This window comes from Jatropha curcas, chromosome 3 (genome assembly GCF_041381405.1).
Source record: "Jatropha curcas cultivar XTBG-Jc1 chromosome 3, XTBG_Jcur_1.0, whole genome shotgun sequence".
Classification (NCBI taxonomy): domain Eukaryota; kingdom Viridiplantae; phylum Streptophyta; class Magnoliopsida; order Malpighiales; family Euphorbiaceae; genus Jatropha; species Jatropha curcas.
Genome location: NC_143153.1, coordinates 6,620,018 through 6,641,030, shown reverse-complemented (window position 1 = coordinate 6,641,030; position 21,013 = coordinate 6,620,018). Strand labels below are relative to the sequence as shown.

The following is a 21,013-nucleotide window of genomic DNA, read 5'->3' as shown; positions in this document are numbered from 1 at the left end:
AACTAAAAAAAGGAGAACCACCTAAAAAAACTACACTCCTTGACTTCTTAAAAATAGTAAGAAATACACTTTTTATATATCTAACATCTTTCCACAATTAATAAAAACTCCAAACCAAAACCAGTTAAGACTAATACAAAATTAATAATCAACAATGACAGTATCAATATGCAGAGGAAAGTTTCTCTTCAGCTTATTCATCACTCTAATGCTCTGCTCATTCTTTATCAAAGTGACATGTTCAGAGAGTGCCAACAGTTCTGGCGATGGTAAGAGTAGCAAAGAAGGCGAAAACAGCAACAAAAATGAAGAAAATGAATTCGAAGATGAGGATTTTGATGATACTTATAAAGTTGTGAACAAAATTTCCATTAAATATCCTCACAGAAATTTGGAGGAGGAAAGCACCGGACGGGAATATCCACCAGCTGAAAGCGACGAAGAAAAAGAACTAGAGGATGTTCAACCAGCTAATCAAGGTATTCTTGGAGCGGTTGTAATGGGACATTAATTAGTTCTTCAGAGCTTCTAGTTTCTTTTTATTCTTCTCCCTGTTCTTTGTTCTTTCTCTAGTTTTTATTTATTTATTTATTTTAATTTTTCAGTTCTTATGTTGAGTTTTTACTTAATTTTTAGGTTTTTTTTTTTTTGTTGGTTTAGTTGATTTTGCATTAATTAAGTTTGTTTAATTTAAATTTGCAGTAATGGTAAGGTTTTATTCATGTTTTTGTTATAGCAAATTGGATGGTATTGTATTTTTTTTTTCTTTTTAATTCATAGAGAAACACTGTCCACCAAAATAACATTGCCGACTACAATAAGAGTAGCTCTCCTCTAAATTCACCAAACTAATGAAAACACATATGATTAAGAAGATTTTAACCCTACACCTCCTACTTAATAAATTTGATAAATATTCATTAATTTCTAATTAAAAATAAAAAATAATTTCATTTCTTATTTCACTATAAGAAATACTGTCTTGATAGTTATTTCAGAGTTTAAGCCTCAAAGGTTCCTCAATAAAATAGTCATCTAAAATAAATGGTTAATTTTCACCCAATTAGCACTAATACATTTTATCATTCTTAAACATCAATTTATAACATAAACATTATTCAATATCTATTTATATATATAAATATATAATTTCTAAAGCATAAATATTCATGTGGCAATATATTAGAATATAAAAGTGATGATGTGGCATTCTATTTTTCATTATAATTAATTTTTTTTTGAGTTTAATAAAACATTAAATTTTTTATTAAATAATGGAATTACAAACTAATAAATCTAATGAAAAATTTCATTATAATTAATATTTTTTTGCATTTAATAAATATTAAATTTTTATTAAATAATTTTTTCTATTAAAAAAACTAATGGAGGTATAATAGAGTCATAGTTAAAAATTAATTAAATAACATAATTACATTAACAAATAGAATTAAAATATTAATTTTAATTTCACTAAAATTTTCATTAAATTAAATATTCTTATACCTTATTTAATTTGAATATATGATAATTTTAAAGAGAAAAAATAAATAATTAACTAATCTATTAGTTGAATTACAATAATTTAGTTAATTGTGCTAATTAATATTTATATTCATTACTTGATAATTTTAAAAAGAGTGTATGTAATAAAAACGAATAAGCAAATTATTTAAATTAAAGCAACACAAATATAAATTACAATTTTTTTTTTTTGAAAACTACATTCAATTCAATTGAAAAAAAAAATTATACAATCCGCGCATCGCGCGGGTACATGACTAATTTCTTATAACAACAAAACTGTTAACAATCCCATATTTACTACATATCAAATTCACAAAGAACCTAGGGATTGTGGCTCAGTTGGCAACACAGTCTAGGTATGTGGGAAGAACGTTCGAGTTCAATCTTTACTGAATGCATAAAGAACAATCTAGGGGTTGTGGGGTTGTGGCTCAGTTGGTAATATAAGCTGAGTATGTGGAGTTTTTTTATCCCCAATAAACAAACTTGTAGGGAGAGGCTTGGCTAGGCATGTGGAGTTTTTTTATCCCCAATAAACAAACCAGTAGGAAGAGGCAGTTTTAACTATGACTAAGCCGTAAACCTTGTGACAAGCTATTCACAAAAAAACATAAAAGGATGACAAGCTAACTAGTTTGTAGTATTGGTTTGTCCAAACCCGTTAAGCTCATATCAAACAGAACAGGTTGACACTTTTAGGCAAAATTTATTTATTTGAGAATTTAATAAAAATAATTTTTGTATTACTTAAATTAATGTTAGATAATTTTTTTATGTTACGACTGTAAGTTTGAAACGGTAAATAATTGTTAACTTAAGGGAATGAGTGAGAATCAACCTTAAATAAATTGGTGTATGACTATCATAGTCTTTTATTTTATTTCATGGATCAAATAAATTCTTTTGGTATTTATTTAAGCTTAGTTTGTTTTCTAAAAAAAAATTATTTTTAAAAAATATTTTTCAAAAAAAAATGTTTTCCTTCAAAAATATTTTTAAATAACTTATTTTCTATTGTTTCTTGTTTAATTGCAAGTTGGTTTCAAATGATTTAGTCTCTATTTGTTTCCAGAAAAAAAAAAATTTTGCCTCTCAAAAATATTTTCTAAGGACAATATTTTTCTTAAAAAAAATACTTTTCAAATAATTTATTTTTCATTGTTTGACTACAATATTGAAAATTAGTTTTAAATATTAAAATCTTTTACTCATAAGGTTATAAAAATATTTATAATAATAGAAATTTTATATTTAAAAACTTTACTGTTGAATATGAGAAAAATGAAAAAAAAATAATTAATTGTAGTTGCCGGTGATTGATGGTAGCCGACTACTGGTGATGGTGACTGGTGGTAGTAGCTATTGGTAAGCATGACCTGGAATCGGTAGTTTAAAAATTTTAAAATATTGAACCTGAACCGGCCCTTGAACCGTCGATTCTGATTCTGTCCGGTTCCAGTGTGGTTCCGATCACGGTTTTCAGCAATATATATATATATATTTAAAAAATCGATTCTAATGTTGCATGTTTCTTTCGAAAATATTAATATGAGTTTAAAAAATATTGGAAAATTTTACTTTAAATAAATTTTAGAATGCACATACTCATATAAGAATAAAATTCATTAATTTTATAAAATGATCAAATAAATTATCGCTTTATTTTGTTTAAATGTTATTAATTAAATATATTATAAGAAAATTTTGAAAAATGCTTCACAGGAACGTAATTTTAAACTTAGTAAACAATTTAAAAGAAAAAAAAAAGTTAAAAACAATATGAGTTTAGATTAAATATTTCTATTTTGTTTTGCCATTTTACTTTTTAGATTTTTAACTTTTAAAATAAAGTGTATTTTCTTTTTTAAAAAAGTTCTTAAATTTATCATGCAGTAAAATATTATTGAGACTATTAGATATGTATAGAATAGGCTAAATGACTATTATTTTGAAAATAAAAATAGAAAATTTTCAGTTTGAACCGGATCGAAACCGTGGGTTTCGGGCCGGTTCAAGTTCACATTTTAATATTTACATGAACCCTAATCGGCCCTTGAATCGATGGTTCCGGTTCATCTATAGTACGGTTCGGTTTCAATTTAAAATGAATTAGTAGCCATGCCTACCTATCAGTGATTAATAAATTAAAAATATATCTTTATAAAGTTATAATAAGTTTGTCAATATCCGAAAAATGTTTTCCTTTCTTGAAATGAGAAGTCATTTTTCTTAAAAATGACTTAGTTTTCTTTTAATTAAGAAAATATTCTACATTGATTTATTTTTCTGAATGTCCTTCTGAATGTCCAAAATAATGGAAAACGATGAAAAATATCTTCTTGCTAGTTATTTTACGAAAATAATTAATTATCTAGTTTTTAACATAGAAAATATTGTTACATGAAAATTAGTTTTCAAAACTTTTCACTTATATATTTTCTCTTAATATGTTTTATATATATACACACTAGTCGTATGCCCACATATTGTGTAGTTAACACTTATAAATAATTGATACAAATTAAATTTAATTGAAAAATATAAATAAATTAATATGATGAAAAGATAATATTTTTCAATTACATTTTTTTAACTTTTTTTACTATGATAATAAAAATTACTAATCCAACTTTTTCTATATATTTAAAAGTGATAAAAGAATTCTACACTAACAAATTAAAAACAATAAATTCACTTTCTTAGGCCCTATTTGTTATAATTGTCTTTTTTTAGTTTTTTATTTATTAGAAACACGAAATTGTTTTTAGTTTTTAATTGCTATTGTTTTCAAAACTATTTTTTTTGTTCATGATGTGAAAAATTCTTCCAATTATTAAATCTCTCCCTTATTAAGTTATTAAAGATTTTACTTAATAATAAAAATTATAAAAATCTAAGTTTTAGAAAAAAATAATTAAAAATTTTTTACAATTTAATTTTAAAATTTCAAAATTACAGTAACTATAATTATTATGTTGAATAAAAATGTAGTATCCAAATATTATAATAAATAAATAATACTAAATGACATTAGATTTATATAAATAGACTAAATAATAATAAATATAAAAATAATACTAAATAGAAAAGATATAGAAAAAAAAGCTGAGAATTTGAACGGAGATAAAAATATATGTTTGTAAATTTTAGATAAATAAATGATATTATGGATAAATAAATAATATTAGATTTATAATAATAATAATAATAATAATAATAATAATAATAATAATAATTCTATGAGGATAAATCTTATAAAAAATGAAAAAAAAAAGAGAAATATAGAATTAAAAATAGAAAACACAATTGAGTAAACCACTATTTGTGGTTTCATAAAATTTATTTTTTGTTTTAAAAACAGTTTTCTTAGAAGCAAAGAAAAAAAATTAAATGAGTTTATTTATTTTTTAAAGAAAAAAATGAAAAATAAGAAACTTAATCAGAAAACAAACAACACCTTTGCTAAACTTAAAACAATAAATATAAACATTATTTTTACAAATTAAAACAATTACTCAAACCATAAAATTATCTAAATAAAAAAAGAAATAAATTCCATGAATCGTTAATCATATGTGTCTTTTGCTCAATGTATTAATTTTTATCACTATCTAAAAAATATGTTGAACATAAAAAAAATTGTGTAATAAATTTATTAGATGTATTACTCATATACATAGTACTCAAAATGAGTTAGGATTTAGAAAAAAAAAAAAGAGAATTATTAAATTATAAAATAACAAAATTTTCTATTAAAAATTTATTATTTGGATTATTAATTATTGCAAAATAAAGAAAACACAAGAGTTTTTTTTATTTATGAAATAAATTTATTATATGGTTATTAATTATTGATAAAGAAAATAAAAGTTTATAATTTGATTAGATGGTCTCCCGCGCGGATGTATAATATACATGTTTTTAAGATGTTAGACATGTTTGTTGATTAAATTTTAGGCAATCAATTTTTTTTTTTTTTTATAGAAGTTATATACATTTAGCAAATTAAAAAATGGTTGGATCATATAATAATTGCATCCTTGTTAATTTAAAATGTAAGTGTTTTTATCCCTATCATGATTTAGGTAAAATAGTTAGAACATGTAGATATTATTAGGTTCTTAAATGTGAAGAATCTATTATTCTTATACAGAATTAAAAGAATTTTAATATATATAAGAATAAAAAAAAATGCATAGGACGTCAAAATAGAAGCAAGCCTAGGTATAGATTAGAAAATTGGATTACATAAGTCAATTAGTTTTATTCGTTTTAGCTCAATTCAAGTTGTTAATTTATTTTAGTTTGATTTTAAGTAATATCCAACTTTTGTTCTTAAATTTTAGAACTTATAAAAATGTACTCAAAATAATTAAATTTCTTCAAAGGCCATAATTTAATTTAAAACTCATAAGATTGAAAAGCAAATCATAATTAGATAATAAATGGGAGAGAAAAAAAAAAGTAATTAAAAAAAAGAGAAATATTGAAAAATTTCTAAATGGAAATGCTAAAATGTTGAGTTTACTTTTCTAAGGGAGTGCCACGTTAAACATTGCAAAATCTCCGTGTTTCTCTTTTATATATATGTTTATGTTAATTGACTTTGACCAAAATTCATTATTGAGTTTATAATTCTAATTTATTTATTTATATGTTTTTCTAATCAAAGATTCAAATCAAGATGAAGAAATATGAAAATGATTGAATTATTAATCTCCCCTTCATTTTTTATTTCCTCAATTAAAAACTTTCTACTTGGCCAATGGGAAGTGACGTGTAAACAACAACTATGCATTTTTCTAATGCTGCCCTTCCATTTATAAGACCCAAAAGAGAAGCTAACAGATCTCACCTCTCAAAAAATTTTAGCTTTGCTTAGAAACAGAGAGTGGGAAGAGGAGATGAAGTCAACTTCAAAGCTTCGAAACATTTGGAACCATCCTGCTGGACCTAAAACAAGTTTGTGTTTTCTTCTTCTACTATTTTGCTTGATTCTAATATATGTGTCTCGTAATCTGTTTATGAAATTAGACGGCTTAAATTATAAATTACTCTTCATATTTATTGAATTTAAATTTGAAGTTTAAGTATTGAAACTCTTTTTGTAGTTCATTTTTGGGCTCCAACTTTTAAGTGGGGGATCAATATTGCAAACATGGTTGAATCCACAAAGCCTCCTGAAAAGCTCTCCTATCCTCAGCAGTCAGGTTATAATTATAATTAAATTTTCTATTATTAGTATTTAATTCTTCATTAGTTGATCAATGTTATTTCTAACCATGGTTGATTATGTTCTTATTGCCTTTAACTCTATATGGTATTCAGCTCTTGCATGCAGTGCGATTATCTGGTCAAAATTTAGCACTGTGGTGACACCGGTAAATTATTTCAATAGTGTTTTCAATTTTTTTTTTATCTAAAACATATATTCAAATTTAATCAATAATAATTTTATTTTCGTTCCATAATACTTATCACATTTAAGAAAATAACTTATTCTAAAATATTTATCACATTTGTAGTTTCAAAGAGTAATAAATATTTTTTTTTCATGTTTACCATTTGTATATGATTAATCATTATTATTTCAATTTAGTGATTTTCTTAGAGAATTAGTATTAAATTAAGGGCAATATAATCAATTTACTTAACAATTATTATAACTTAGACAAATTTAATAGTTTTCTCAAGGAATATGAAATTTCAAATATGACAATTACTCCTTCTGTCCCAAAATATAAGTCGTTTAAGGTTGTTGCATAAGGATTAAGGAAGCTATTACAACAAACTCAAAGGTAATTTGAACAAATTATTCATTATCTCAAAACCAATAGTTATTTGTGAAAGTATTTATTATAACTAATCCAAACAAGGGTAGTATTAAAAAAAATATCATTTGTTACTCTTTAATTACTCAAAAGACTTATATTTTGGGACGAAATAATCATCTAAAAATGACTTATATTTTGGGACAGAGGAAGTATTATGGAATGGAGGTAGTAATTTATTAATTAAATTGGTTATCTACCATGATTTCACAATTTCTAGCTTATTTATTGTTTTGGTAATTGTAATCAAGGGTGTTTTTGAGCAAACTTTGCAATGAGATTAAGTTCTGACATTTAAGCAACATCGAGGATGCTATTAATGAGAAAAAAAAAAAAAAAAAAAAAAAGAGATCATCATTGAGATTAAAAGATTTATACAAAATTAGTCTCATATGAGGATATTCATAAAAAAAATTAAGAGATTCACAATCAAGAAAATATTATTTTTTATATGGTCTAATTCTAAAATTTAAAATCTGATTTAATCAAAGATAAAAATTTGTCTTTTATTTAAAATTGTTGGTGAAACGCATGCTTCATCTATATACTTTGCATTAAAAGCTTTTGTGTTACTCTTAATTTTTATTTTGATCAATTGAATAATTTTAGTTATAAAATTGCATATATTAAACACTTCAATTTATAAAATTTTTTTATTAAACACTCTAAATTTTTTAAAATTTAGATAAATTAAACACTTATTAAATAATTAAAAAATGTAAAATTTATTATTTTAAAAATTATGTAATCACATATTAAATCAATATTTTATATATAGAAACTAAAAGTACTAAAAACTATTATTATTAATACGAAGAAGTGTGAGATGTTATTAAAATTCATAACTTCAAAGATACAAATAGTTTCTTATAAAATTAAGAGTGATACAAAATTTTTTACATAAAATAAAAATGTGAATTTATACATTTGGCCTTAAATTATTGTTATTTATTTATTGACCATACATATATTTGAACCAAGTGCAGAAAAATTGGAATCTTTTCAGTGTAAGCATTGTGATGGCTGCAACTTCCATGTACCAATTGGCACGTAAAATAGAGTAAGTTGCATTTTTTCAATATTTTTATTTATATGACTAACTCATTTTATTTATTTATAAATTATTAAATACATAATGCAGGTATGATTTCTTCTCCAGTCATTACAAAGCAGCACCAATTGCAAAGGATTGTTAAAGGAAGCCTTCATGCATTTCATTTGCCATATATAAAACACACCGTCGATAGAATCAATACCATGTAATTATAAAATAAAGGTTATAAAATATGCAGAATTGTAGAATAAATAAGTAATTGCGATAGAATTCGATTCTGATGAGACTAGAACTCCACTGTGAATGATCCACGAGATAATAAAAGTAGACTGTTAATTCACCACATTGGCAAGTCACTCGAAGGATACAGTTTCATTCAAAATTCCTAGAAATTCACCATGAGAGAAATATTATTATTAGTTATAGTTAATAAATACTCTTTTTAGCTTTAAATCACGATTATGATTTCAATTTAAATTGACGATTTAAGTTCTAAAAAATAATCTCTCCGTTCCATTAAATTTGATAGCGTTTAACTTTTTTTTTTTTTTTCCATTCCATTTAGATTGCATTTTTAAAAAATGAAATTAGCATTAACTATTTTTCCAACTTACCACTATCTAGATATTTATAATAAATTTTATTTCAATTGAATGAAGATGATTCAATCATTTTCTTAATTCTTGTAAAAATTTAAAAATTGACTAATGTAACGGAGGAGAGAGAATAATAAATTGGAGTTGGAACTATAGATATATGATTTTAATAGCAAGTTGGAAAATGAAACCATTCACCATGATTTAATTTTGATCTTTACTAATTTCATTTTGATTTGATTTCAATTTGAAATTAAACCGTAGTAGATGTTTCTAAATTAGATTGACAATTCCAAACTTAAACCGAATATTCTGATTCAAAAAAAAAGATCATAATTAAATTATATGCACAATCTTGATTCTAGTTTGAAATCTAAAATCATCTATTACAATTTGATTCTAATTTTAAACATTTTCATTGCAATTTGATTATAATTCAAAACTAGATCCCAATAATGCTAACTATGAATTATAGATAGATTTTCAATTTGGTTAATCACTGTATAAATACATTTTCAATTTAATTATAAATTCCTCAGTAGTGAAATTTTTTCAATATTTTCTTTTATCCTTCAAAAAAAATTTTTTATTTACAATTCTTATTACTTGTAGATGTTCAAAATTTTGTTTACGTCGATAAAACCAAAAAAAAAAAAAAAAAAAAATTAAGGGAGAAATTGGGACATGCATGTCCTCGAAAAGGAGCCAAACATTTTTGTTGCCAAACAATTTACATCTGCTTCTGGATTTATCCTCGCTTAATACGACAGCACATACGCAACGCAAGAACATATAATAGCAACCAACCCCCGACAGCTCACTTTAGCACGAGGCTCATATCTAGCTCACAAAATGCGCCGCCTCATATCCTGCGCCTCAATTCCCATATATAAATTAATTTTGATTAAGCCCTGGTACTTATCTAAATAGTATCTATTTTTCACGGAAAAACAAAAAAAGTTTCTCAACGTCAGAGAATTCTCACACAGGTAAATATCGAACCTTTTCTAAATTCTCAATTTGGGTTAGCTCGATCGTTGATAATCATCTAATTATCTTCAAAAATTAGGAGATGATGAGGAATCGATCATTAAACATATTCAAGCTTGAGGCCTGTTAATAGATTCTCTTTTTGTTTGTTTTGTTGCGTTAATCGGAGGTTTGACATGGACGTAGTCACGGGTAGTTGATTTTTCATGACTTTGAGCTTCTTTATGAATTTTAGCTGGACTTTGTTTTGGGTACTGTTTATTGAATTGTTCTAGTTGAAGTTGAAAACTTCTTATGTGGATCCTTTGATATTTTCATTGTCTCCTTTCTGGAATTTGAAGATACGAATCTGAAAATTCACTTGCCATAGTTGCTTGATCAGGAAGATAGGTTATTCAGTTTCCTTTTGGGCTCTTCATAAAAGGCTAAAATGATTGTATCACGTTGAAAGTGTATGCTATGCATTCTCTTTTCTGTTTTTTAGAGTCTCAGAATCTTGAATATTATTTTTATCCATCTCATTATTTAGAAGTCAGTTTGCTAAATATGTTGCCTTCTAGGAATTATTTGGTCTCAAAATGCCTTTTAGTGTAATGTAAATGATTCCGAATAATTGCACACAAGTTTTTTCAGCTATTTGATATTCATAATCCCAAATTCATTGTTTTTGCATGGTTAGAAGCTGTTGTCTTATCCTTTCTGCCTCTTTGTTTCCTACAGTAAGACATGGAAAATGCTGAAAGCCTACTCAATATATCAGTTACATGGAGAGGGAACAAGTATATTATAGAAATGAACTCTAATGCATCTCTTAAGGACCTAGGAGATGAACTACAGAAGTTGACTGATGTCAAGCCAGATACTATGAAACTAATTGTGCCACAAGTTTCTAGCAAAGGTTCAAAATTGCTGTCTCCTTTCTCTAATGAACACTCACAACTAAGTTTGCACAAAGCTTCCATTCTCGAGGTAATTTTACCAATTTGAGTTCTTTGACAGAATGACACTATGACAAATAAATGACTTTCTTTGCTATTGCATGTGACATATTTTCACATATATTATCATCTCCTTTTCCAATGGCATTGATGCTTTTTTCTTTTGTTTCAGGGGAAGTCTATCAGAATGATGGGAGTGCCTGAAGATGAGGTTGATAAAGTTCTACAAAATGCTAAAGACAACTTAAGAATTGCTGGATTTGATGAAGAAGAGAGGAGAATGAAGCAGCGATCGGCATATAGTCCCCATGCTTTGCTTAAACTACCCCAAGGACCTTACACCTTTTGTGATTTTCGCACACTGCAACTTCCTGGGATACAGGTGCACTTTGAGTTTGCAAATTAACTTTTTTTTTCTTCCCTTGTTTTTTTCAATCTCTTCTCTTTTGATAGTTCATAGTTGTGAGAGAATATTCAACTTCACTCTTCTGCTTTAGTAGAGGATAATGGTGCTATTAACTAGCCTAATTCTGTTTTACTTGTAGTGCAGAAAAAATGAAATGAAATTGTTATTCTGTAGTTTATTTAGATTAGGTACCATATTGGTAAATAGGGAAAGACTAACCCTACATCGTTTTTATACACTTAGCAAATTTAATAATGAAAATTGGTGAAAATAAGGATATGAGTGTCTTTCACAAGGAAAAATAAAGGGACAAAACTAATAAAAATTGGCATTTTTAAAAATAACAAATTAACAATTTACTATTGGCTAGGTATATGAGAAATGGATACACACTGGTATGTACAAGTACTTTCCATTGGAAAGAGATTGTGTTACTGAGAAAGAGGGAAAAAGGCAGCCTTTGTAAATACTCAATGATATTGCTACTCTATAGAAAATCAACAATATAATATTGATTATTTGTCATTAAGTTAATGGATTGTCCTCTTTTTTTAGCATGACATCCTCATCTTGACTTTGTGTTCAAGTGGTTGATAAATTACTTCTGTATAGTTGAAGGCATGCTATTATTGTAGTTTTCCCAGTAAGATGTAGGATCATCAGGAAAGCAACCTATCTTTATAGTTCCTTGAGACAATTATTGGGCAGTAGAGCACGTCAGTAAAACACATCTGATTCAGTTACACGAACAGGATCAGAAGGCATCCTTACAACAAAACATATTTAAACTCTTAACTAGAAGTGATCATATCAATATTGCACTGGGAAAAATTATACTGAAGTATTTAAGTTGAACATTTGTGTTTTAGAAACATAAAAGCTTTGAAATTGATCCTATGGACTTAATTCATTGCCTGGGATTTTTGCTGGTCTACAGTTGAACCCTCCAGCTTCAGAGGCATTAAAAAGGATGCATATGCTTGCTGCAGATCCTGGAATTGTTGCAATAATGAACAAGGTATATTGGATGTCGATTTTCCTGATTGATAGCCGCATAAATCATCTGTTCTTGTTGGGCTAACATTTGATTCTTTTTCTTTCCATTTAAGCATCGTTGGCGTGTTGGAATTATGACTGAGATGGCCCCAGTTGGTTATGTTGGTGTGAGTCCTAAATGTATTCTTGGATTCAATAAGGTAAAAATCTGGCAAGCATAAGAAATGCGTTCTTTACTTACTTAATGTTTGCACCAACTTTGATATGTTACACATATTCTTTTTCCCCCCTTTTCTATTTATTGACTTTTGTTTGCTGTTCCAGAATCATGGAGAGGAGATATCTCTGCGTCTTCGAACTGATGACCTCAAGGGCTTCAGAAAATATGAAAGCATCAAGAAGACACTTTTGCATGAACTTGTAAGCTTTATGAGTGGAATTTTTTTCTTATCATGATTCAATGGTTGCAATGCCAATTATCAGTGACTAATTTTGAAGAGCATTTGTTCATATTTCATTTCAGGCTCACATGGTATACTCAGAGCATGACGCAAACTTCTATAATTTGGATAAACAGGTACAGTTTGTGTGCATACATGTGTTTACAATTGAGGCTATAATTATTGCTCAAGTTCACTGTTATTGTTCAACAAAGTAACCTAGTCTAATATTTGTATATTTCTGGGCAGCTGAACCAAGAAGCTGCTAGTTTAGATTGGACTAAATCTAGGGGACACACCTTGAATCGAGTTAGGCATTTGGACCATTATGAAGAAGAAGAATCCTATGATTCAGACAATAGAAGTTTTTCTTACAAGCTTGGGGGAAATGTTTTGGATCAAATGGCAAGTGCTCGTGCATCTTCAGTGGCTGCTGCTTACCTCCGTTTAGCAAATGAATCTGCTAATGGTTCAGGAGCTTCTAGAGTGTATGAAGAACCTGACCCTGATGATTCCAGAATCAGCATGCATCACAGACCTGAAGCTAATTACGTGGGAGAAGATAATACAGATATTGAATTTGCACACAAGGTTCAGTTCAAACCTGATTATGAACCAGATCCTGATGAATATTCTTATGTTCAAAGCAAGCATGAACCTGATCCTGATGATTCTCAAAATAATAACCTTGGGCTGATGGAGACCTTGAACAATTTGATTAAGTTGGGCAAGACCATTGATGAACCTGATCCAGATGACTCAGAAGTAAAAGTAGGAGATGGAAACATCCAGGGACCCAATCAGGACAATTCTTTAAAGATTAGAAGCAGGAAAGGCCAAGCCCATCTAGATAAGGTTTATGGAGAACCTGATCCTGATGAATCTCAAGCTGACAGAACTATGCAGGTAGAGCCTGACCCTGATGATGATTTGGCAGCCTCACATGAAATTTCAAGTATGAAGATTGATGAAAGCATGATCATTGATGAACCTGATCCAGATGACTCATATGCAAAACAGAGCAATTCACGACATAGGAACATCAAAGGAGCAGATCAGAGCAATACTCCTCTGACAGAAAGCATAGAAGATGCAGCCTGTCCAAAGAAGGCTTATAGAGAACCTGATCCTGATGAATCTCAAGCAAATAGTGTTGTGGGAATAGAGCCTGATCCTGATGATGGTTTATTGGCCTCACAGGAAATATCCAATATGAAAATTGATGAGCCAGATCCTGATGATGAAGAGATACGGAGGATCCAAGATCCTGTTGCTGTTGTTTGTGGACGGTTGCAGAAGGCTGTTGAGACACTGAGAACTGAAGTTGACACTGCAGAGGCAACTGCCACCTTGCAAACCCTTTTTAAAATAATCAGGTAAACATATCTATGATTTTCTTTCTATGATTCCCTTCCCTCCAAATGTGGATGATAAGTTCATTTAATCCATAACAATCTGCATTGCTTCCAAGCTTAGCAATTTGGGTGATGATTTTGCTTTTCCTTTTTCCCTGTAATAATATCTGGAGTTATTTCTTGATGGCAGGAATGTAATTGAACATCCATATGAAATGAAATTTAAGAGAATTCGCAAGGTATGGGTGCTGTTAGCCATAAGGAATTTTTTTCCCTCTGATTTTTGGAAGTTTGTTTTAGGTTCCATTCATGTCTAATTTCTAAATTGCTAATGGGTTTCATACATTGCAGGCTAATCCCATAATCCAGAAGAATGTTGCCAATCACAGAGGTTTGCATCTTTTCTCCCATATGTTTAATACATGCTTAATTTGGGCATCGCATATTAGAAAAAATTGTTATCTTTTATTTGTTTGAAGTTCATATTGAGCTCTGTGCCATATGATGATATCTTGGAATTTTCACCATCTTATAATAAGTCAAAATGCAATTTGCATTAGAAATAACTTGTCCGCTGAAGCATTAACGCTTGGTATATTTCAGCCGAATAACAGCCAACTAAATGAGCAATTGTGAGTGCTGTGGGTCTTGAAATCTGAAATTTTTATCCAGTTATATGGATATATTTACAGTTTAAACTAAATCAAAAGATAGCTAGCATTAAATTGGGCAATTTAACTTATCCGAGAAGAACCCTAATGGGCTGCATTATCTACACCATAGAACAGTCATCTAGCTAGAATAGAGGGTAAAATCATGATACTTCCTACGAGTGAGAGTTACTGTTAGACTAAAATAATAAGTTGCTTCTTGTATTTGCACTTGCAGCGGCACTTGAAATTCTGCAGATGGTTGGATTTATTGAAGATGTCCTCCTCGACGAAACTGGAAAAGCTGAAACTTGTTTAGTGTTGAAGCGGAATGATCCAGGCTTATTGTGGCTTGCTAAGTCATCCCTAGAGGCATGTCTGGCCTTCTAGCCACTGGAAGTATGGACCTTCTATGGTTTGACCATTTATACGCCGGCCATCAACCGACCACAAGCCTTCTCCTGAACGGGCTATACTTTGCTAAGCTCACACAAGCAGAGTTAAGTGAGTTACTGGAAGTATGGACATACTGAAACGAAATTGAGAATAATCCGGAACTGTAAATTTGTGCATACATAACTTGTGTTGCTTATAGTTAAAATAAAATGCTCACATGAATGGACTTGTGATTCCATCAGAACATTTGTAAATCAAAGTGATAATATTTTGGACAGAGCGCTAGAGCCTTTGTACTTGAAAGCACTTGAGCAAATCAACATTATACGCAGAACAATAGAATGGTGAACATTAAGTCTTCCGTCCTAACGTAAAAAGAAAGGAGCATGAATTTACTCTCAGGGCTGCACTAGCCATTATAGAGTAAAATTAAAATTTTGATAACTTCATGAGTTAGAATGGTAATTCAATAAAAATAGAACATCTGGAAAAAAAAAAAAAAAAGGAAAGAACTTAAAAATAAAACTTAACTATTTTCATCTATTGATGGTGATGCAATGTTAGCATAATTTTCGAATGATATTAATGATGTGGTATTATAGTCACAATATTTGTTATGTTGAGGTGTAATGTTTGGTAAAATTAAAAATGAAAATTCAAGAACTGAATTTTTTTATTTTCGAGTGTTATGATTTATGTGATCTCTGACATATTATTCAAGTGAATTTTATTTCAATTGAGATTTTGACAAGTTTTATTATAATATAAGTAATAAATGAGTAAAAATTTTAATTTCTATTGAACACCACCAAGGTTTTCTGGTAGAGTAAAGAACAATATGATTTGAATTAATTTAAATCAAAAATACAACTCAATAAGAATCTTAGAGCTTGTTTGGTTGGATGTAAAATAAGGAGGGGTGTAAAATAACAACTGAAAGTTTCTTGGGATTTGCAAAATACCTTGTTTGGAAAGGAGGTAATGTTAGCCTCCTTTGTTGAACGTTGAAAATAAAAGAAAAAAAAATAATATAAAATTAACTTTTGCTTAATCCCACATCGGAGAGATCGAGATTTGAGGATAGGTGGTTTGGTTATAAAAGGAAGCTAATGTTTAGCTTTCCAAACACACCAAAAATATTTGAGTGCGTTTTATATTAGGGATTTAGAGCAAGTCTCTTGGAGTCCTTTGGAGTATAAAATATTTGGGGTGTTTTAAGGGTGTCGGGTAGAAAAATATTTTGTAATTGTGGTTGTAACAATTTGCCGCATAGTGAATATTTTTCTTGATTGTCGTTTGACAACAGCCGTGGTTTTTCTCCACTTGAGGAGTTTTCCACGTTAAATTATCGTGTTCTCTTTAATTTTTCAGTTATTATTTTATTTTCTCATTTATTCCTGCTTGAAGCCGATCCGAAGGGCGGGAAAAATAGCGATTTTCCCAACAAGTGGTATCAGAGCCTAGTTGTTAGGCGGAGCTTTTAGTGTTAAAATAATTTCTTGTAATTATAAGTATGCTCTGTGGTTGCGGCTTAGTCTGATCTTCCACATCAGAAATACTGTTGTTAGAAATTATTTTATTTTAAAAGCAGGTGGAGTTTTGGAAGTCTTGAAGCTGGTGGAGCTTTGCTTTGGTGTGCTTGAGTATCGGTGGTGAATATCCTGACGATAATTATTGAAGTTATTCTATTCTGATAATATACCGTGCACGTAACTTCTGTCTAGAAGGCCGGATTTTAAGTGGGACCACTTGTGACCCCTCCGTCCAACTGAGATTTTACTTGGAATGGTAATATTGTCTAGGAGATCATTGTGATCTTTCCTGGGTATTGCCGAATCGGTTTACTTCACTAATTATTGGGTTCACTGTTATAAGCACAAGTAAGCATGTCGGCTATGAGATGTGAGATTGAGAAATTTGGCGAGAGAATGAATTTTGCACTGTGGCAAGTGCAAGTCAAAGACGTGTTGATTCAGTCTGGATTGCATAAGGTTTTGAAGGGTAAACCAGTCAGCGGAAAGAATTCAGGAAAAGACAGTAGCAGTGGAGACTCAGAAAAATCCAAGATTAGCGATGAAGAATGGGAGGAGCTGGATATCAAAGTGGCAAGTCAAATTTGCATGTGTCTAGCAAAAAATGTTCTTGCTAATGTGCTTGGATTGTCCACGACAAAGGAGTTGTGGGAGAAACTGGAAGAATTGTACCAGGGCAAAAATATATCCAACAGGTTATATTTGAAGGAGCAATTTCATACGTTGAAAATGACGGAAGGTACAAAGCTGTCAGATCATCTGAGTGTTCTTAATGGCATCGTCTCTGAATTAGAAACTCTTGGAGTGCAAACCGAAGATGAAGATAAAGCTCTCCGACTCATCCTGTCACTTCCTTCGACATATGAGCACATGAAACCTGTTCTAAAATATGGTAGTAAGGAAGTGGTGTATGCGAATGTGGTTAGTAAGCTCCTTACTGAGGAGAGAAGACTGAATGAAATGAAAAATAAATCATATGAGGATTCAGCTTTATTTGTCGGTACCAAGAAAAAGAATAAAAGCTCCGGAAAGAGGAAGGTTGTCTGCTGGGTTTGTGGTCAAACTGGACACGTGAGGAAGGATTGCCCGAACGGTGGAGCTGATTCGACTAGAAGCTCTAACGTTGTTGCTGCCAATGTGATCTCCTGTGGTGAAGGAGATGATGTGATCTCTCTGTAATTGAGAGATGTATGTCCTCATGGCATGATTGCTACCCGTTGAGATGCCATGAAAGAGGACGGATTATTGGTAGCTGGTCCACGGAAATGCGCACGGCATTGGTTGACAGTTGATGCAAAGTGTGTGGTGGAAAAAATATGTCGATGGCTAATGAACTCTCGGAAAAGTCAACAGGAGGGTTGCACCATAAACTACTAGCGGGATCCGACATGGCCGATGGAAAATTCTTGGAGTCGGTAAAGTGGTTCCAAGTGGCGATACTCTTTTATGGTGGAGTATGATAATTCTTGACGATAAGAATTATGATTGTCGGTAGTAGACAATGTTGTGTTTTTTTTAATTTTATTTTCAAGGTGGAGATTGTTAGCCTCCTTTGTTGAATGTTGAAAATAAAAGAAAAAAAATATATAAAATTAACTTTTGCTCAATCCCACATCGGGGAGATTGAGATTTGAGGGTAGGTGGTTTGGTTATAAAAGGAAGCTAATGTTTAGCTTTCCAAACACACCAAAACACACCAAAAATATTTGAGTGCGTTTTATATTAGGGATTTAGAGCAAGTCTCTTGGAGTCCCTTGGAGTAGAAAATATTTGAGGTGTTTTGAGGGTGTCGGGTAGAAAAATATTTTGTAATTGTGGTTGTAACAATTTGCCGCATAGTGAATATTTTTCTTGATTGTCGTTTGACAACAGCCGTGGTTTTTCTCCACTTGGGGAGTTTTCCACATTAAATTATCGTGTTCTCTTTAATTTCTCAGTTATTATTTTATTTTCTCATTTATTCCTACTTGAAGCGGATCCGAAGGGCGGGAAAAATAGCGATTTTCCCAACGGTTAAAATAAGGAGAGGATGTCAAAATGGGAGGAAAGTAAAAAACAACAAAGGTGCAATTAAAGCTCCGTTTATTTTTGTAAAATAGTTTACAGCAAAATATTTTTTACAATTTTTCGTTGTTTGGGGCGTTCAAGAGAATAAGTGAACGGAAAATATTTGTCAGGTCAAAGGAAAATTAAGTCATTTTTTAAGAAAAATAACTTCTCATTTTTAAGAGAGTAAAATATTTTCCAGACATTGACAAACCTTATAAATCTATATTTTTTTTAATTTATTAATCATCATAGTTACTACCACCAATAATTATTTACCACTAACTACCACTATCGGCCACCACCACCACTGGCCAGCGGCGGCTTTCATAATTTACATTTTTTTTTTTTGCATTCTTCTCATATTTAACAATAAAGTTTTTAAATTATAAAATTTTTATTATTATTAATATTTTTTTATGGTCTTACGAGATAAAGACTTTAATATTTTAATTAATTTTCAATATTACAACCAAACAATGGAAAATAAGTCATTTGGAAAATATTTTCAATTTTCCATGGAAAATATTCTCAGCAAATAATTTATAAAAACAAACGGAACATAAGTAAAATAAATTTATTTTACTCCCACCCTTTCATTTTCCATTCACAAACTAAACAAAGAGCGTAAAATAAGGAGGTAAAATGAACAGTAACATTTTACTCTCTCATTTTACATCCTCTCTCCATCCAAACAAAGCATTCGTAACTTTGTAAGTTTTTCATTAATAAGTGATAAACAAGAAAAAAAGGAATTACAATCAAGTGACTGAAATCAAATAATTGAGATCAGTCCTCAGGAAGAGAATTTCTATGCAGAGTAAATATGCCCAAAAAAAAAAAAAAAAAAAAAAATACTAATAAAGGATTCTGTGTAGGGTACATATGCCAAAAAGATAATAATAGTAAAGGATGATTTCCACAGGTCACACAATCCTCCTTACATACACTTGTTAGTTATTCTTTCCTAACTAACTTTGCCACGTTACATATTCTTTGTTGCACGTAGATGGCAGCTTTACTTAGTTTTTGATTTAGCTTAACTTGACTTGTAAGTTTGAGATGTATTAGTTAGAGAGTTAGTAGAAAGTATTTTTGTGAACTCTTCTATAAAGCTCATTTTGCTGTAATGAAATTCTACTGCTGTCCTTTCTCTTTCTTTCCATATTTCTTCAGTTCTGTAATTTTTCTCCTCTAAAGCTTACAAATTTATTCCTCTCCTATCATTACCACCCTGTTTAGAAGCAACCTTGTCCCCGATATTGAAATGAGGAAATTGGCCAATCAATTCTGCATCATCAACTCAAGTTGCTACATCAATAGAGCGATCTTTCCAGTGCGCCAAGACCTGTTTGATAGGTTGTTGCAATTTGTGAATGAGACGACATTTGAGAACCTTTTAAGGCTCAATAAGAAGGCTTTCTTTCACTTCAAAATGATTTGGTAAATCAGTCAATTCCAGGTGATTCCCAGTAACTCGTTTCACCTAGGAGACACGAAATTTGAGGTGAAACCCAACAAGTTGACGGAAGCTTTAGTTTGTAATGCACGACCCAATCCTTTCCAAAACTTCAAATGGCCCATAGTACCTTGCTGCAAGCTTGGGATAAATTTGGGAATTCACCGATTGCTGTCCATGTGCAAAGTTTGAGAAAAATTTTGTCTCCAGTAGAAAATTGGACATCCCTTCTATGTCGATTTGTATATTTGATCATTATTTGTTGAGCCCCATACAGGTTGAACTCCAATTGTCTAATGATCTCATCATGGTCATGAAGATCTTTTGCTACAGACTCAACTCGTGTTTCTCCAGGCAGATAGTGTTGTAGGACTGGAGATGGCTTTCCATACACTACTTCAAAAGGAAACTTTTCGTGGCACTTTGAAAGCTAGTAATGTACCAATATCCAACCCAGCACAACCACTTGGCTCAAGTTTTAGGTTGTTCAGAAAAGCGGAGATAAGACTCTAGACATCAATTTAACACTTCTATCTATCCATCGGTTTGCGGATGATATGCAAAACTAAACTTCAGTTGAGTATCTTGTAGTCGAAATAATTCACTCAAAAAAAAAAAAAATGCTTAAAAAGAGAGAGTCCATGTCACAACCGCATTTCTTGAAATTCCATGCAAACAAACCACTTCTCTTGTGAAAGTTTCAGCCACAAATTTTGCAGTGAACGAATGTCGAAGAGGAAGGAATGACCATATTTGGAAAAACGGTCCAAGATAACAAAAACACAGTCAACCCTTTG

At 30.1% G+C, this 21,013-nt stretch overlaps 2 protein-coding genes across 2 annotated transcripts; both read left to right on the top strand.

Annotated features, from left to right (window-relative positions):
- Positions 1–6,394: 6,394 nt before the first annotated feature.
- LOC105640916 (mitochondrial pyruvate carrier 4) lies at positions 6,395–8,770 on the top strand. The gene is made up of 5 exons (XM_020682015.3): positions 6,395–6,489; positions 6,639–6,737; positions 6,856–6,908; positions 8,345–8,418; positions 8,500–8,770. Exons 1-5 carry the CDS (start codon positions 6,432–6,434, stop codon positions 8,552–8,554), a joined length of 339 nt encoding a protein of 112 aa, XP_020537674.1. The 5' UTR covers positions 6,395–6,431; the 3' UTR covers positions 8,555–8,770.
- A 1,068-nt stretch (positions 8,771–9,838) lies between these two features.
- LOC105640877 (zinc metalloproteinase-like protein) lies at positions 9,839–15,482 on the top strand. The gene is made up of 11 exons (XM_012225279.4): positions 9,839–9,997; positions 10,719–10,967; positions 11,109–11,318; positions 12,280–12,360; positions 12,452–12,538; positions 12,663–12,758; positions 12,862–12,915; positions 13,028–14,154; positions 14,324–14,372; positions 14,485–14,524; positions 15,022–15,482. The coding sequence occupies exons 2-11, from the start codon at positions 10,725–10,727 to the stop codon at positions 15,171–15,173; spliced, it is 2,139 nt and encodes a 712-aa protein (XP_012080669.1). The 5' UTR covers positions 9,839–9,997; positions 10,719–10,724; the 3' UTR covers positions 15,174–15,482.
- Positions 15,483–21,013: the final 5,531 nt, after the last annotated feature.

Coding starts and splice junctions, on each gene's coding strand:
- LOC105640916 (XM_020682015.3), top strand. CDS start 6,432: ATGAAGTCAACTTCAAAGCTTCGAAACATTTGGAACCATCCTGCTGGA. Junction 6,490..6,638: donor TCCTGCTGGACCTAAAACAA/GTTTGTGTTTTC, acceptor CTCTTTTTGTAG/TTCATTTTTGGGCTCCAACT. Junction 6,909..8,344: donor TTAGCACTGTGGTGACACCG/GTAAATTATTTC, acceptor AACCAAGTGCAG/AAAAATTGGAATCTTTTCAG.
- LOC105640877 (XM_012225279.4), top strand. CDS start 10,725: ATGGAAAATGCTGAAAGCCTACTCAATATATCAGTTACATGGAGAGGG. Junction 14,155..14,323: donor ACCCTTTTTAAAATAATCAG/GTAAACATATCT, acceptor TCTTGATGGCAG/GAATGTAATTGAACATCCAT. Junction 14,525..15,021: donor GAATGTTGCCAATCACAGAG/GTTTGCATCTTT, acceptor TTGCACTTGCAG/CGGCACTTGAAATTCTGCAG.